The sequence below is a fragment of the Anomalospiza imberbis genome, chromosome 20, assembly GCF_031753505.1.
Source record: "Anomalospiza imberbis isolate Cuckoo-Finch-1a 21T00152 chromosome 20, ASM3175350v1, whole genome shotgun sequence".
In the NCBI taxonomy this organism is placed as follows: domain Eukaryota; kingdom Metazoa; phylum Chordata; class Aves; order Passeriformes; family Viduidae; genus Anomalospiza; species Anomalospiza imberbis.
Genome location: NC_089700.1, coordinates 9,212,035 through 9,229,313, shown reverse-complemented (window position 1 = coordinate 9,229,313; position 17,279 = coordinate 9,212,035). Strand labels below are relative to the sequence as shown.

Below are 17,279 nucleotides of genomic sequence, written 5' to 3'. Positions count from 1 at the left end.
TCCTCCTCCCTGCTTTTGTTTTTTCCCACTCCTTTTTTTCCTTCCTTGTAATTATTTTTCATGTATTTAATTAATCTGGTTTTGGACATTAGCTGATTTGGAATTGGGGGCAGGGGGTAGGCAAAGGGAAGGGAAGGAAGGAGAGCGAAGGTAACTGTGGGTTTACATTTACTGGTGCTTTGTAGAAGAGATTTATGCTCTGAATGTTTGTGTCCTGCCCAGTAACTCCAGATTTAACAAGTTTCCATGCTCCTGACTCTGCATGTGATTTGACATCCAAAGTTCTGTGGTAGGGACTTGGATTGTTTGGGACGGTGTCTGAAACTCGTAGGAGTAAAGCAAGAGAGATGGATAATATGACTTAGCCCATGAAAAGTGGGCAGATTGTCCTTGGACTGGAAATCCATGGGTTTGAAATGTGTGATTTTTCCTTGTGTGTAATTACTGCCTTGAGTAAGGATGTGGCTGTCAATTTTTTTTAATATATGTATGTGACCCTCACATTCTCTGGACAGAGAGACACAATTCTGTCTCTCAGGAGAAGCACAGAGAGAAGAGGAGAAAACAATCTTTATCTCTGCTCCTTTGTTTTCCCCATGTGGAATGTGGTGTGGAGATTGTTCACCTGCAGTGATTGCTGGGTTGGATTCTGGTGAAGGTTGTTTGGGGTCAGTGACCAATGGGATCCAGCTGTGTTGGACTCTCAGCAGGCAGTGATGAGTTTGCTAGCTAGTTTTAGATAGGTAAGTACGAAGTAAGTATGTAGAATAGGATAGTATCTCTCTAAATAGTATATTAATGTAATATAGTGTAGTTTTACTAAAGCTATCCTTCAGCCTTCTGATCTGGAACCAGACATCATCATTTCTTCCCTGAGCCGGGGGTCAACGATCTCAGATATATTTATCTATATATATGTATACACATGCACAAAGAATGCAGAAACAAAAATTAGTAATACCGATCTAAGTTACAAAAGGAATCAACAATTACAAATGGGTCTTTCAAATTCTGCTGTTGAGGAGGGCAGTGGAGGCTTTTTAACCAAGTTTGGGTAGGCTGAGCTTATTCCTTTGAGGCTTCCTGAGAGCTCCCATCTGAGCCATTCTTTGGGAATACCCACTTTGAGTCCCTGGGTGGATTGCCCCAATCTCAGCTGCACCAAGTTAGGGAAACCAGAAGTTTCCAACAGCTTTTAAGCCATTTCACAATAAAATTGCTGCTTGTCCCAGCTGTTTGTGTGGAATTGGGCCCTGCTGAGCCTGGCCAAGTGGTGACTGTGACTCGTCTGCCCAGGGAGGGGTGGAGTCACATCCCTGCACCTGTTAAAAGTAGGACTGGACGTGGCACTCAGTGCCATGGTTTAGTTGATGAGGAGGTGTCAGGTCATAGGTTGGACTTGATGATCTTCAAGGTGTTTCCCAGCCTGGCTCAGCGTGTGGTTTGTGTGGTTGCCAGGATCCAGCCGGTGCGCTCGGAGCCCGTCAGCATGCCGGGGTCACCGCGGCCCGCGGCCGACCGGCGCGGCGTCTCCACGGTCATCGATGCTACCTCAGGTAGGAACCCCCTTGTTTTCTGTTTCATAGTCATCGACCTGCTCTTTTGTTTTGGCTGGTGACATGTGTACTAATCGTTGCCATCAAAGCTGTCCTGGTTTTCTGCACTGCAGGGTAAGTGCTGTCTCATACAAATACTCAATCCTGCCATAATGATGACTTTTTTCCCCCCCTCTTACCACTCAAATGTGAAGTCACAGCATTGTGGTAAGATGTGGACACACTATTTATGTAAAGTTTAACATGAGCTATAGAATGCTAAAAATTGCCTAAACTAAAAAGCAGAACATTTACAAATACTAACACTGAAATGCTTTTATTAATGAATGCCTAAAGCATAGAATATTACAGTTCCATCTCATTTATAAAGTAGCTTTCATTGAAATGTAATCATAAATGTAATTGATTTCTGTGAACAGTCGGGACAACAGGAGAGTTTATCTAATGTTTGTGTAATAGGCACATTTTCACTGCTCTGCTCTGAAAAGAGTGTGTAGATTTAATACTACAGTGGTTGTGTTAATATCAACAGAGTAATAGATGTACTATAAAGTTCTCTTTTCCCCTCAGTGCTGGGGAACAGCCTGTCTAAAGAAACAAGGGCAGCAGCAGAGTTTTATGTTCCAGTGCAGCTGTACAGCGTCTGAGGGTCCACACAGCAGGATTTTGTCAAATAAAATCTCTCACAAGTAGAATTATTAAACACACAGCATTAGTCAAACAGTCAAGTCGGAGAGGATTTTAATCTTTAGTGATTTGAAAATCCCTGGAGACTCCTGATTGGATTGAGGTTAAACTGTAAAAAGAGACTGTAACACATACAGAAAGGGGTTTCTGAAGGTTGGTTTAAAGAGAGTTAAAAGAAAAGCTCCTGTTTCAGACGCTGTTTGCTGTTTGATGTAAATGCTGAGTCCAGGATACTTCATTGTTTGCCAAATGAATTAATTTGGGTATTACAGGATATTTCATATATGTGTTTATAACAGAGTTCAATAGTAACCACATTTACTTTGGATATTGAGAATTGTCCTTATAAATTCCATTTCAAATATTTAAAAGTTGTTAAATTAATTCCTGTTGGGCTTAGACAAACATCTGGTGCTGGTTATTGACGGGGAATTTTGTTTGTTTTACTACATAGCAAAGTAATTTTGAAAATAATTGTTTGATACAGAAGAAAATATTAATGCATCAATTATGGGTTTTTTTTGCCTAGTTCATCTATGCTTATTGCTCCTAAAAGGTTCCAAGTTGGAATCACAGGAGTGCTTCAGGCTGTAGATGTGACACTTGAGATTCAGAGTGATTAGTGGCAGAGCTGTGCCTCACTATCAGCTGATACAGAGAGAGATATCAGCATTATCAGGGTGGGGATTTTTCCCTCCTGTGTAGGAGCAGTGCCTTCACCTGTAACAGCGATGTGCAGTAATTCTGAGGGGTGATCATTCTGTAACTGTAGCACTTCCTAAAGCTGAGTTACTGCATCCACAGCAGAAACAATGGACACACAGGACTGTGCCCCTTCCATGCTAAGCAGCTTTTCCTGAGGTGTGGATGGGGCTTTAATATGAACTGACTCATGTGATTGTGATGAAGCCTCATTTGTAATGCCTTTAACATGTGTGTCTATATTAAAATTGCCAAAATCCATTGTATACATTGTTAGGACACTGAAAATATATTTACTGCACAGCAGTGACTCAGTTTGGTTGTAACACTTCATAAGTTTCTGGTAAACAATACATGGGTTTTGTTAGGGACCTGCTGATGGCAGTATTTTATTTACTTCACCCAGACAGGTTGGGTTGGAATTGATTTTTGATTCAGGGATTTTAGCATCTCTTTGCAGGTTTTGTATTGCCTGATCCTCACTCTTTCCCATGCAGAACTTAGGGGTTCAGATTCTAAATTGTGTGGTGGTTTAGGGGTGTGAATTGTTGCACAGTAAAGGAGACACAAGGAAAATATATATACACTGTTTTTGAGATTTCAAGCTGTTCTTATAACAGGGCCTAGCAAAGAAGAGTATTTTATGCTTATTTTCTTCTCCTCCCACCTCTGAGATGTGCAGAAAACTCCATTAATCTCAGCTGTGGATGGGAAGGGTTTGGTTTTAACACCACTCATGTACAGCATTGGATTTTTGTGTTCCACTCCACCACTCCAAGTATTCTCATTTCCTGCTCTTCCCACGGCATGCCCTACACAGCTGATGTTCTTTATGGGAAAGACATTTTTAGGTTTGAAGGATTTTTAAGTAGGTCATAAATTTTTCCTGCCTGAGCTGAACCAGGAAGTGATTGTTCAGCTCTGCCCCTGCACTGGGGCCTGTTGCACTTTATGAAGATGCTTATCTGGAGCTTTGATTGCCTGTTGCTTGGAGATGCAACCCCTGTGGCGCCTCTGCTTATCTGACTCATCACTTCTCCTTCCTATCAAAAGACTTCAAGTACATGTTTATCATCTCCCATTATCCTTCTGCCATTCCCAATAGCTTCCTTCCTTCTTCCCCATTGGTGACAATTTGTTGGCGCATTTATTAGGCAGTTTGTGTGGTTGTTTTTTTTTTTAAGTATGTTTTTTTTCCTTATGTGTCTGTAAAACTGTCGTGTGCTAAAGACAATCTCATAAGATCACTTGGAAAAGTCTTCATTTAAAAAGTGCAAAACTCTAATGCTGTTAATCAATAGTGAAAATTTACAGTGGCATTCTCAAGGTGGATGGCTGAATCTGTAAAGGTTAACAATCTGTAAAGGTTTACAATCTGTACTTGGATATATTTTAAAAATGTATATTACAGTATGCTTCTCTCAACTCAAAATTCTCCCAAGACACTCTTCTCTGGTTTATTTTTTTCAAGAAAAGTTTGCAAAAATTCAGTCACCTAAAGCTACTGGACACTTATCCCTCAATGCACATATTTTAGTCACATGCATCATAGAGAGAATATACCCTCAAGGATTAAATGCACTGTAATTCCAGATGCTGTTCCAGATTGGCAGCTGGAAATGTTAAAGGGGGACAAGAGTGAGTTTAAATCTTAGTAAAGCAGGAAGCCTTTGGTGATAATGCAGCAGCAGAACCACTGCTCAGGTAGGAGCTGCTCACTGTGTGCAGCAAGCAGAGGGTGTCTGTCCCTCCTCCCCAAGGGTATGCTCAGGCTCTGGGCTTGCCTTTGACACAGGTGGGTTAAGCCTTAGTAAGTCAGGTTCTATTTATGAGCCCAGAAATGAAAGAGAAACCTTAAAGAGCCCTCCTGTGTGCAGGTGATGCTGCAGCTGAAGGTCACACTCTTTACACACCCAAGCCAACCAGGCATCTCTGTGAATTTTCATTCTGTAACCTGTGGAGGAATGACATACATCATATGTGTTACATACCTGCAAAATCAAACCTGGTGGGACTCTCTGAATGATGAATGATGCACAAATCAGGGGTATGGGCAGGCTAGGACGTCTGTACAGTTAACTCTGAGCTTCCAGAGCTGGAAGAGCTCCAGGGAAAGGATTCTGCAGCAGTTGCTGGTCAGTGAGTTTGCCCACAGAGCTGCACTGAGTGCACACAGAGTGTTTCCCTTCAGCTGCGGCCCAGGTGTGGCCTCAGGTCCTCAGGTGTGCTCAGTGACTCAGTCCTGCTCATTTAAGAGAAGTGGCTGCATCTGTGTGTCTGTCTATGGAAAGCCTTGTTTATTCCCTCACACAAAGAGGTTTTGGACACTTACCCATCAGCCAAGTAATGATTTGATTGCATTGCTAGTGGAGGATGAGAACCTTGACAGAGGAATTGTCTAATCTCTTTTTTTGCATCAACCTCTTCCTTTCCTGCTGGGAGGAGATCACAGAATAGAATCATAAATCTGTTTCTTTCTTGCCTAGAATAAATGCTAAAATTGAGTGGGAAGGATTTCAGTGAATGGCATTATTTAATGAATAAAATTAATTTGTAGAAGAAAAAGATCCAGAGGATTCTTTTTCTCATTAATTGTGTGAGGGGTGGGGGGAACCTTAATGTTCTCAACTGAAACCTGGTGAGTGCTGTGCTGCAGGGGGATGCACACATCATTTTTTAATGAAGATTGTTTATTACTGTTGTATGAAACTCTGACAGTACTAAGCTCTCTTCTGGTTACTTCAATCAATGCCCACTTAAAATCAGCTTGTAATTTAGTACTTCCCTCTCTTTTGTGTGTGACTGGCTGGTCATGGACAGAGAGCTCTGCCTGCAGAGGGTTTAATGAACAGAAGAATTGACTGGGGCTTTGTGGGGGAGGGAGTTGTCCTTTTATTGTTCATCACCACACCTGTGAGGCAGAGACCACGGGACAAATTTTTACTGTCCAGCAATGCTCTCACTTAGAATTTAATAAACACTTCTGCTGTCACACCTTAAACCATCTGAGCTCCTCTCTGTTGTATGCACAATCAAATATTTATTCCCAAACGCTGTACACCACAAAGTGCTGCCTGGGAGCAGTGCAGATCAGTTATTCAGGTAGTAAAGATGTGAGAATGCAGCTGGCAGATGAAGTCACCAACATGGTGAATTCCCAGGCTGTCCCTGCTGCCACAGGCAATCAATGCCAGGCTGAGCCAGGGCTGGGCTCCCGTTCCAGGAGCTCCGGTGTCACGGCTGCTCGAGCTGCCCTGCTCGAGTGGAGCCAGCCAGGGCTGCGGGACGTGAAATCAATCCGGGCTGCAGTCCTTGACCTGAACCTGTAATTACCTGCATGGGATAAAGGTGGTTTGTTGTGGCAGATAGAGATTGCACTCCGGGCTGCACAGGATAATGCTGAGCTTTGAAGGCAAGGAAGGGGTTTGGCCCCTGGGCTGTTCTTCACAGTAATTGAGAGGTTTTAATAATGGGCAGAGAACAAGCTGCTCTTGGGGGCCGTCACCTGCTCAGGAACACAACACAACAGACCCAGCACTGCTTGGTTTGTAGTTACTCATCCTGTCAGCCTAAATTTACATGAGTTTAAGTTATGTTTCTTTCCTGGGATAACTTCTGTGTCGGTCCTAGTGATGTATCTATTCAAAATGCTTATTATGTTACCTATTTGCTTAACATTTTATGTATTATTCCCTGACTAGTGACACCATGTGGGATATCTCAGGTGTCTTTATTTCCTCACATGTGCTCTTTCTCTCTCCATCCAGCTCGTCTGCCTTGCTAAGTATGTGTGTGCATGAGCTGCATAATGCAAAATTCTGGTACTTAGAATGTTTTCAACCTGATTTATTCCATCTAATTTGAGAAAATGCTATCTGATGATTTTTGAAGAGAGCCTTAAGACAGAGCTGACTCCACCAGGCTCCAAGATGCCAGTGCAGTGTACATGATTACATCTGCAAACAGCTATGCCCTATAGACTGGGGAGATGTGAGGAGAAATTGAAATGACCTGACACTACTGACAGGGCACTTGCTGCTGGATCATTGCCTGGACTGGGAAAAGACTCAGCTGCAGGGATACATGGAGTAGCATTAATGTCTTGAAACACTGGTGGGTGTTTTCTGGAGGCAGGAGAAGTACACTGGAGAGGACAGGCATGGGAGCAGTGAGTGAAAGGCAGCAGAATCATTAGAGACTGATTTAATTTTCCACCCTGTGATGATTGTGGGTGGTTTAGTCAGTTCTGGAGGTGGCAGCTCAGTCCCCACAGCACAATGTGGTGATGTGGGGTAGCTTTTACCCTGCAAGGCACAGAGGAGACTCCTCGTCCCAGTTTGCCTGTGGTACAGCTGAGCAGTCTAAGTGCGATTGAAGCAATTCAACTCTTCTAAGATGGTTGCATTTCAAACCAAGCCTGTATCAGCTTTAAAAAACGGTGCTGCATGCATCTGATTTCACTGATGCAAGTGAAAATCAAAAATCAGCAATGCCTAGGCCCTGCTGTGTTGGGTGGAATTTGAATTGAAGCAGTTGAGGTTCCTGGAGGTGCTGCTCTCCTTGTTCGCCTACCCCAGGTGAATTTTGGCCCGGCAGTTCCTGTGTCATGTCACAGCTCCCTGAGTGAACTGTGACCTCCCCAGCATCGTAACCAAATCCAGGGGAATGGGGTTTTTCTTCACACGGGAAGATAAGTTGCAGTGGGGCCCCCAGGGGCCCCGATAATGGTCACTGGCACAGTGCTGCTGCTCCCAGACAGTTGTTCCCGTGTCACACAACCTGCCTGACGCGTGTACAGGGCTCCATTAGTGCAGCCTCTGCAGTGTCTCACTGCTCAAGTGTGAGCCACTAACTTCCAGCTGGGGAAGCCACCTTCAGTTCACGTCAGCTGAAAAACTGCAGTGGGCTAGAGCATGGTGTAAGCACAGAAATGCCATGGGTTTATTTGGGGGGGGGGAAATAATCTTGTTATCTTGGGTATTTTGTGCTAGTTAACAAAAACTCATTATTAATATGAGATTCTTATGTGCCCCTTAATTATCTTTCATTAACAGCCGTTAATGCTGTGTGTAGGTAGCTTTAAAGCTCTGAATAAGTGGGAAGTGTTGATTCTAATCATATCTGACACCACAATCTTCTGTGGAACAACACATGAGCTGAGATTCCCGATGGGCTCCTGTAGGATACAATATTTATTATAGCTGGAGATCTAAGAGCTCCCAGCTACTGTTAAACTTACAAGAGATCCAGAAACCTCAGTGTCTGTACTTGTGTTTTGAGAGATTGCACAGAAATAACACACCACTGGTATTTGCAGGCAGCGTGTGCATTGACATTTCTGCTCTTTTCCTACACTGCTTAAAGGAAGCATTTTGCAAATCTTTATATTTTTATAAGCTTGTAACATGTTCTAAGCTCATCTATTAATCTAGACTGCCTGAAATGGCCTTAAAATGGATGTGCAAATTAAGAGAGTATTTGAATTTTGGAGCGAGTATTGTTTCAGGGAAAGCTCTATTTGTAATCAGCTTATAATAGAGACATTTTTATTCTGTGATTTCATTAACTAGGCTTTATCTTTCAGAATATTTACTCACCATTTCCCATGTTTGCTTTGAAAACATCTAAATATGCCTCATTATTTCTTGTTGCCACTTTGGCCTGCAGTCTCTGTTAGATGTTAATGGTTTCAGCCACCAGGATTCTTGTTCTGATCCTCTTGAGATCCTCCAGCTCGTCCTCCCCTCTTTTCAGGAGGTGCTCCAGAACATCAGCCCCTGTCCTCAGGGCTCTGCAGACCCTTCCTTTTGTCTTTCAGCTTCCTCCTGCTGTAATTTTTAATGTAATGTCAGCATAAGCACTTATTTTCACCAGTGTTAATCCAAAAGGTGCAGGTTTTAGCAATTGTCCATTAGAGTGTGATAAGGATGAGTGAGCAGAAGTGTGGATTTGGGGATATGACACATCAAACTGAGCTGTTTGGCATGATAAATTAGCCAGGCATTTCATCTACTCTAAGGTGGAGTGTAAAACCTTGAGGGTGTTCCAATCACAGCCTCCTCACCCTGGCCACTCGCTGGAGTAAAGATGTTCTCTGCTGGGAATAAATATTTATATCTAAGTTGAAATGCAGCCTGTTGGTGCTTACTTGTGTATATATTTTATTGCCTCGGTGACGTAAGGGGTAAAGAAACAGATGGAAAATATTTTGTTTTCCTTAATTATCCACCACTGTGGAATACCCATTGGCTTGGAGCTGTGGCTCCTCCCCTGCCTTGGACTCCATCCCTGGCATCACCCCAGCCAGATTTTAATAGTTCTTTATCTGCTGCTTGCATTGCTTTTAACTTTCACTTTTTATTACAACCCAGGCTGAATTGGGTGCTGGTTACTGCTCCAGCTCTGGCTGGAGAGCTCTGAAAAGCCAGAGCTGGTGCCAGCAAGTGGCTGCTGCGGAGAGCAGGGAATGGAGCCCCTGATTGTCACCATCCTCCTCCTCAGCTGCTCTGGTGTGCAAGGAGAGTCCTGGAGGTCCCAGCCTCCAGCTGTGGGGCTTTTATTCCTGCTTGGAGCAGCCCACCTGGGATCTCCTCCTTCCAAAGGGAACATGGAGTCTCTGAGGGAGCACGTGAAGCCAAGCACTCCCTGTGCTTCAGCCTGGTGCTGCTCCCCTTGTGGAGGTGAGAACAAGCAGGGCACAGTCAGCAAAGACAGGAAACAGGTTTGGGGTTGTTGGCATCGTTATCCTGGGATCTGTCCAGGTGAGAGGTGGTCCCTGAGCCCTGGTGCCCCGAGGCTCCGCTCGGTTCAGGCCTGGAAAATGGAGCAAGGGAAAAGCAAAAGGTGCTGATATGAACAACATATGGTTTTTGCTGGAGTTTGGCCACAGATTTAAGGCCTCAGAGTGGATTCCTGGGGCCTTCGTATCCTATCCCAAAACCAACACGAAAGCCTTTCCAAATACATTTTATAAGCTCTGTGATTGTAATAGTCCTATCAAAAATCCCATGTCCCCAGGTCAGCTGGGGTGCAGACCATCCTCTCCTGAAATCCCAGGCTTCCAAGCCTTTCTTCCCTGGCATTTCCCTGCAGCCCTTTGTGCCTGGTGTGGAGCACCCTGGGGGCTCTGGCACAGCTGCTTTCCCTGGAGCTCACATCTGCTCAGGAGCAGGGCTCGCCTGCCTGGCCGTGTGTCCCAGCTGGCCCTGGCTCCCCTCAGCCCACCTGGATCCAGGGGAGCTGCTGCATTTGGGAGGCTTTGGCACGGCTTGGAGGAGCGGGAGTTTTGGGAACTGGCTCTGCCACCCCCTTCTGTGCTGCGTTTCCCCGGTGCTGTTGGTGTGAGAAGTGACACATTCGTAGCATCTTTCAATTTTGGGACACTGCAAAGAATTCGGACTACTCACTCCAGGAAAATGCTACCTACTTAATTTTACCTCGATGCAAAAAAGCAGGGGAAGCCACTGCTGCAGTAAGAATCTTGCTAGCTCCTTGCAATTCCCATTAATTGGGATTTTAACCTCTATTATTTACAGCAGGAATGCTGAACAAGCTGCTGTGTGCTCTACTTTTTGCCTATCACTTAAAATATATTTTAAAAGTAAGGATATTTTTACTTGTGATTGAATAGAAGATGTAGTAAATGGCTGTTGATCATCTGCAAAGTTTTTGTGTTGCTGGTGGATTTTTACAAGCAGAAAGTTGCCATGAAAGAATTGGAGAAGCAAAAAGTGCTCTGGTAGTCTTTTTGGTTTTGGTGTTTGTATTTAAACTCTAGGAAAAAAAAAACAAATAAAAGCAAACCAACACTCAGTATACAGAGAAACGCTTGCAGGGAGCTGCATCTTAGCACTGAAGTTAGATAAAAAATTCACTGTATTATAAGTGAACCATTTCCCCCTTGATTTGTGTCCAAAATATGAGGAAAAATCTTGCAGCTGCATTATGCATTTTACAAAAGAACATATGCATGCATTTAAATCATTTACATTTCATCTTTGCTTTCTCTTATTTTTAACCCATATTATGGTGACTGACAGCGTGTTTGGAAAACTGAGGTTGAAAGCAAAGTTTAAACTTTGATGCCCAGTAAGCTGAACTGCCAGCAATGCTTCACTGTTTCATGATTTTATTTCAAAGTTTGGCTCATGCTTTTTTCCTTTCTCTCCAATGAAATGTGATTGAAACTTTGTGAATCTCGCTGATAAAAATAAAATAAATGATACTGCAGTTGGTTTGTGCTGGTCCTACAGTTCTGCAGAGGAAGGTAATCCATCCCTGTGGAAGCAGGTTCTTGGGAGGGTTCTGGGTCAGGGCTCAGTGAAATTATTAATTGGTGATCATTAGGTGGTATCAAGTATTCCCCGTGCTATGAAATGGTTTTTGGTAGGGGCTGAGGAGGGGAAGGTGGAGGGGCACCAGCCCTATCCGATGTGGCCATTTCTAGCACTGCCCTCTCTGTTAAACTGGGAACTGATCCTCTCCTGCAGCAGGAGCTGGGAGAGTTTGGACTGGGGCTGTGATGTTTTGTTTAGTGCCATCAGCAGGCAGCACTCCCCCACTGCTGTGCATGAACAAATAAAATCCAGCTTGATTGGCCCAGTTATGGCCTTTTAATAACCCTTCAGTGAGGGATTGTGCAAGGCGTGAAGTGCGAACGCCCGCTCCGGGTCACGGCTCCTGACGGGGACACCGAGCTGGCACGGGGGTGGCAGGTGAGGGCTGCCCCCTCTTCCATGGGGACACGGAGGTGGCAGGTGAGAGCTGCCCCCCTTTTCCAGGGGGACACAGAGGTGGCAGGTGAGGGCTGCCCCCTCTTCCAGGGGACACAGAGGTGGCAGGTGAGGGCTGCCCCCTTTACCAGGGGGACACGGAGGTGGCAGGTGAGGGCTGCCCCCTTTTCCAGGGGGACACGGAGGTGGCAGGTGAGAGCTGCCCCCTTTACCAGGGGGACACGGAGGTGGCAGGTGAGGGCTGCCCCCTTTTCCAGGGGACACGGAGGTGGCAGGTGAGGGCTGCCCCCTTTTCCAGGGGGACACCGAGCTGGCACAGGGGTGGCAGGTGAGGGCTGCCCCCTCTTCCATGGGGACACGGGGGTGGCAGGTGAGGGCTGCCCCCTCTTCCAGAGGGACACAGAGGTGGCAGGTGAGGGCTGCCCCCTTTTCCAGGGGACACGGGGGTGGCAGGTGAGGGCTGCCCCCTTTTCCAGGGGACACGGGGGTGGCAGGTGAGGGCTGCCCCCTTTTCCAGGGGGACACAGAGGTGGCAGGTGAGGACTGCCCCCTTTTCCAGGGGGACACAGAGGTGGCAGATGGGGGCTGCCCCCTTTACCAGGGGGACACGGAGGTGGCAGATGGGGGCTGCCCCCTTTTCCAGGGGATCATGGAGCTGGGCTGTGCAGAGCAGCAGCACCATGCAGGGGTACCCAATGGTGCTGGGGACTGGGGTTTGTCACCTTCCCCTCGTCCCACAGAGCTGCCCTGGTGTGGCACTGCCACCAGAGCAGTGACAGGACACAGTGCCAACACCCAAAGCTGCCCTGTGAGGATCCAGCTACAGCCTGGGCTCTGTCACACAGCCAGGCTGGTCCAGGGTACCTGAGCTTGGGTCCATTGCTGCCTCTGAGCCCTGGGGTTGGCAGGGACAGTTTGACACACACAGAGCCACAGGGTGTGCTTGTAAATGTAGGATTGAAACTGGGATTTCACTCATTTCATGAAACTGGGTTTGCACTCATCTCTTGGATTCAGATCTCAAAATACAGAGGGAGTTTCATCCCTAACAGCTTGCAGAAATTTTTCCTTGTTGTCTTCACCTTCCACAAGAGTTAAACTTCTAGTTCTTAATTTATTTTGCTGGTAAAGATTGACTTATAACTGAGGATATCACGTGGAGGACCTGTAACTTATTTGTATATCCATCCTTGCATGTTTAAAACCAAGTCAGGAAACTAATGAGGTTACAACAATATTGCTGATCCTGAAGCAAATACAGTTGGAGAACATATGCTTTGGTTTTACATTTCTGCCTCTAAAAGGTGACATGTCCCGTGTTTGTCATTTAATTTAACATTCTATATATTTTTAAACGGCTGTATGATTTGAAGTCTCCAGATGCCAGGCTTTGTGCTAAATGAGGTTGACAGTTCAGTGATGTGGAAGGCCATTATCTCACCTTTGTGCTTCTAAACTGTAGCCACTTGCCTTTGCCTGCTCATAATGCATTTGCTGCCTTGCAGCCCAGGAATTTTTAACACCTATTGAAAGCATTAATTAGCTGTGCCGCATTGATGAGCACTTTAAGTGAAAAGCAAGAATTGATGCTGCTCTTTGAGTTGGTATTTCTCCCACTTCAGAGGATAAGGAGTACCTAGAGAAATTAAACCCTCCATATTCTCAGCACACTCAAGCTGTGAAGCCCTGACTGTGCCCTGGCCATCACCACAAGTGACGGTGCCACATCTGAGCTTCTGTCCACGTCCCATCCCTGTCTGTGCCTGGGACATGAGGCCATGTCCTGATAAACAGCTCCAAATGGCTCCATCCCTGCCAGCTGCTGCTTTCTATAAACCAATAAACCAAAATTCAGCCTTTTGCATCCCGTTACTGCTGTCCTGAGTCAGCAGGTCTCAGATAGGATCATTTTTTTCTCTTGGAAAAGGGATAATCGTTACTTGTCCTGTTGAAGTTCAGTACTACAAGAACAAATGTGTCGATTGGATCTTAAAAGCTCACCAGCTAGAAACTCTCCCTCTTGTCTGATCAGGCCTCCAGTGCCTTTGATCACCATTTTCTCCTCTTTCTCAGCAGTCTTCTTGGGTTTCCCCATTTTCCTGGGCCCTTGTGACAGTGTTCTGCTGCAGATCCCAGCTGTGCTCAGGCACCATAAGGTTTGTATGATTAGTCAGCATTTGGTTTCCATACGCAGCAAAAGTACGTCTGGAGAAAATATCCTTATACATATTTCCAGGCAATAGGATCAAAGCCCTCTCTAGGTTCTCAATTTTAATTTATCTCTTCTTGCTTGCTGTAGAAGGAACATCAAATGGAATCCATGTTTGCAGGAGGGAAGGGAGCAGCATTCAGCCCAAAGTTTCAAATCCTGCCCTTTCTTCCTCCATAGCATTGCCAAGCTCTGAATTTTGGGATTTGTGCCTATGTTTCTACCCAGCTGTGCCTTCTTTCTTTGAATCCTGAGACTTCTCCTATTTTTGTTTCCTTTTTCCTCAGATTTTCCTCTTGCCTCCAGTCACAGCTGCTGAGCACATCTTCCACCTTTGTCACAGTGTTTTCTGTAGTTCTTAATCCCTGTGTTGGTTCCTCTTCTGCTGTAACACACACACACAGCTCACACCCTGCATTGAAGGAATTCTTGTTCCTGTCTCATCTTTGGAATTTTTTGGTAAATTCCCCCACCCTCTCTTCCTGGTCCTGATATCTGTCAGTATTTGCCTGGAGAAGTGGCTGCCCCATCCCTGGAAGTGTCCAAGGCCCAGGGCTTGGAGGAGTCTGGGGTAGTGGAAGATGTTCCTGCCCGTGGCAGGAGGTGGGAATTTTGATGATCTTTAAGGTCCCTTCCCACCCAGACCATCCCATGGTTTGATTTACTCCTCCACAAGAAGCAAAGATCTGGAAAGTAAGATCTGAACCCCACCAGAAATGTGAGAACTAACAGCACCTGGAGCTGGGTCTGTGTGAGGAGTTCCCTGGGCAGGTGGATGTTGTACTGTTAGAAATTGTATTTGTGTCAGCTTCATTAGATCCCTTTTTCTGTATCTTTCAATAGATTCTCACGGCAACGATTTGTAAACCTGGATGTTTTTGTTGTAAACCTGGATGTTTTTGCAGTGTGGGCGCTGCTGGAGACAGCCAGAGGTGACTTGTCATTAGTGAGGCAGCAGAATATTTTAATTACACAAATCCTGTAACGTTTTAATCTGAGGAAGTTTTCTGCATTTTTAGCAAGTGAGGTAAACCAAGACATTCGAGACCTTTTTACATCACATTTTCAGAAAGGTCTTTTTTTTCCTCCTGATAGAAGATCTGCATTTTAAAAAAAGCCCCACATAATTAGTTTGATTTCAGTCATCTACTCAACATTTCTAAGGCACTTGCCAGATGATCCCAGGTGTGGGATTGCAGCAGGTAATTTCCTGCGCTGTACTTGTGCGGATGATTTTCTGTGTTAGAAGATGATATCAGCTCACCTGGCCGCTCAGTGACAGAGAAATCCTTTGTTTATTCATTTAGTAGGCAGATTAACCCTAATGAATCTGGCTTCCTGGAAATAGATACAGGGGACAATAGCAGAGTGAGGAGTGGGGAGAAATGGGGCAAATTCCCTTTTCTTTCTTCACTTGGAAATAATGGTGGCTTTCAGAGCAGGGTGTTTTAAATCCAAAAGGAACGTGAAATATGTCAGCCAGAAATTCTTCATTTTGAACAAAAACTTTGGTGCCTCAAAGAGCTACTGGGGCTTTTCTTAGTGTGCCTGCTACAGTTCTGCCCTGCTGAACCTGTTGGAATGTTTAGCCCCGTCAAAAATTAGGATAAAGTGAGCATCTGAGGTACTTACGCTTCATTGTTGGAGGATCTCAGTGTGTGTTCTCAGGAATACGAGGTATTTGTTAATTATTATTTCTGTGAATTAGAGGTTCATGATGTAATCTGTGTAAGCAGATCATACATCATACAAGACAGCCAGAGGAAAGCATTGGAGTCTTGGTGGCTGAAATAATTTTATTCTGTATGGACATAAAGCTGTGGAATGTGTGTCAAGGTGTGCATCATGTTTCTGTTACCTGAGCAGCTGTACTGGACACGGGGCAGTGCCCATACAGGGTTAGGCTGCACATTTTGCTTTATTTTCAGCTGTTCTCCCATCTTGAGCTGGCTCAGAAAAGCTTTGAGGAGCATTTCAAACAGCTCAATTCCTCCTGTTCCTGCCAGGGGATGCATCCAAGTGTTCTGCACCAGGCATGAAAGGCTGTGGCACGTTTATTTAAATAAATGAGCAGTAATTTCTCAGCTCTTGTTGACATCACACTGGGCTGTTATTCACAGCACAGTGTGAGAATCTGCCTGGAAAAGCAGTGAGTCCCAAAGCCCTCAGAAAGAAAGGGAAGGATGGTCACTGACTGCAGGGATATAAATCAGGCTCGTGGTGTTACAGGCAGAGTCCCTGCACTATCACTCAGCTTATGTTTGAGCAGCATGAATAAATTAACGTATTCCAGCTCAAAGAGGAAATAATGCCATGGTGAATTAAGCTGTGTATATGTTACTAATTATGCATTTTTTAATGCATACACACGTTAAACAGTCAGGGCTTGAAATCAGGGGGAAACCTTGTAGTTTGCTAGCTCAGATCTCTGCTGGAAGCTACCAGTCAAAGTGTAGACATGAGTACAATGAATGATTTGGCTGCCTTTGAGAGAGGAACAATTTCTTGCATTTTTATGTGACTGGTACTCGAGATACATTATTCCCAAGACATGGATGTGTAGACACAGATGTGAAAATCTCTTAACTTCCAACCAAACTTTTCCAGATCTTATCACTATAATTTATTCTTTACTCTCTGTAGACTTGAAAAAAATGTCTTCTTTCACATAACTTTATACATTGGAGGGAAAGTTCTGTTCTACCACATGGTAAGTGTTGAAGATGGGATACTGTTGGCTTTAACACGCTGACTTTTGTAGTTGCCTGTAAAAACTCTAGAGTTTCAGAGGGGAAGTGAAAAAACAGAATTTACCTTTCCACAAAGAATAAAAGTTTCCATTGTTCCTCAGTTCCATCACTGGAAGTACAAGCGGGCAGGAACAGATAATTTTTTGGATTTAACATCTATACTTGGGTATGTGTATGTGTGCATCAGGCAGCAATAAATTACCAATGAATATGTTTGCTTTGTATGGAGATTGTTTTATCCTTCTTAAAGCTACTATTTATATAACCTTTAACCAAACAGAGAGTAGCCAGAGGATTTTTGAGAGTGAGAACTGTTTTTCTGCCTGGGGTGGGGAGCAACTCGCCCCCCTCCCCTCCCCTTGTGCAGCAGGGACTCACCACGTTGACGTGCAGACAATTTGCCAGGGATTATTTTTTTTTCCTTCTGCACGTGAAAGCTCAAAATAGATACGTGTCACATTAGGTGTCATTAAAACAGAGCTTGTGATAACTAAATAATAAATTGAGTGGTACCTAATCACTTTCAGAAGATGTTGACACAGTTGCCAGAGACAACTGTCACGGAGAGCCCTTGGAAGGAGCAGAGACTGTCTGTGTCGGAGGCTTTTTTTTTTCCTTTTAGTGGAAACCAAAGGACAACAGT

The 17,279-nt window shown here is 44.8% G+C and overlaps 1 protein-coding gene across 6 annotated transcripts in view; it reads left to right on the top strand.

Annotated features, from left to right (window-relative positions):
* BCAS3 (BCAS3 microtubule associated cell migration factor) overlaps positions 1-17,279 on the top strand; it is a 300,455-nt gene that overhangs the window by 125,432 nt on the left and 157,744 nt on the right. For all 6 annotated transcript variants that reach the window (XM_068210669.1, XM_068210670.1, XM_068210671.1 and 3 more), the window contains one exon: positions 1,459-1,556. In XM_068210669.1, coding sequence (XP_068066770.1) covers positions 1,459-1,556 — 98 coding nt within the window. The remainder of the gene's footprint in view (positions 1-1,458; positions 1,557-17,279) is intronic.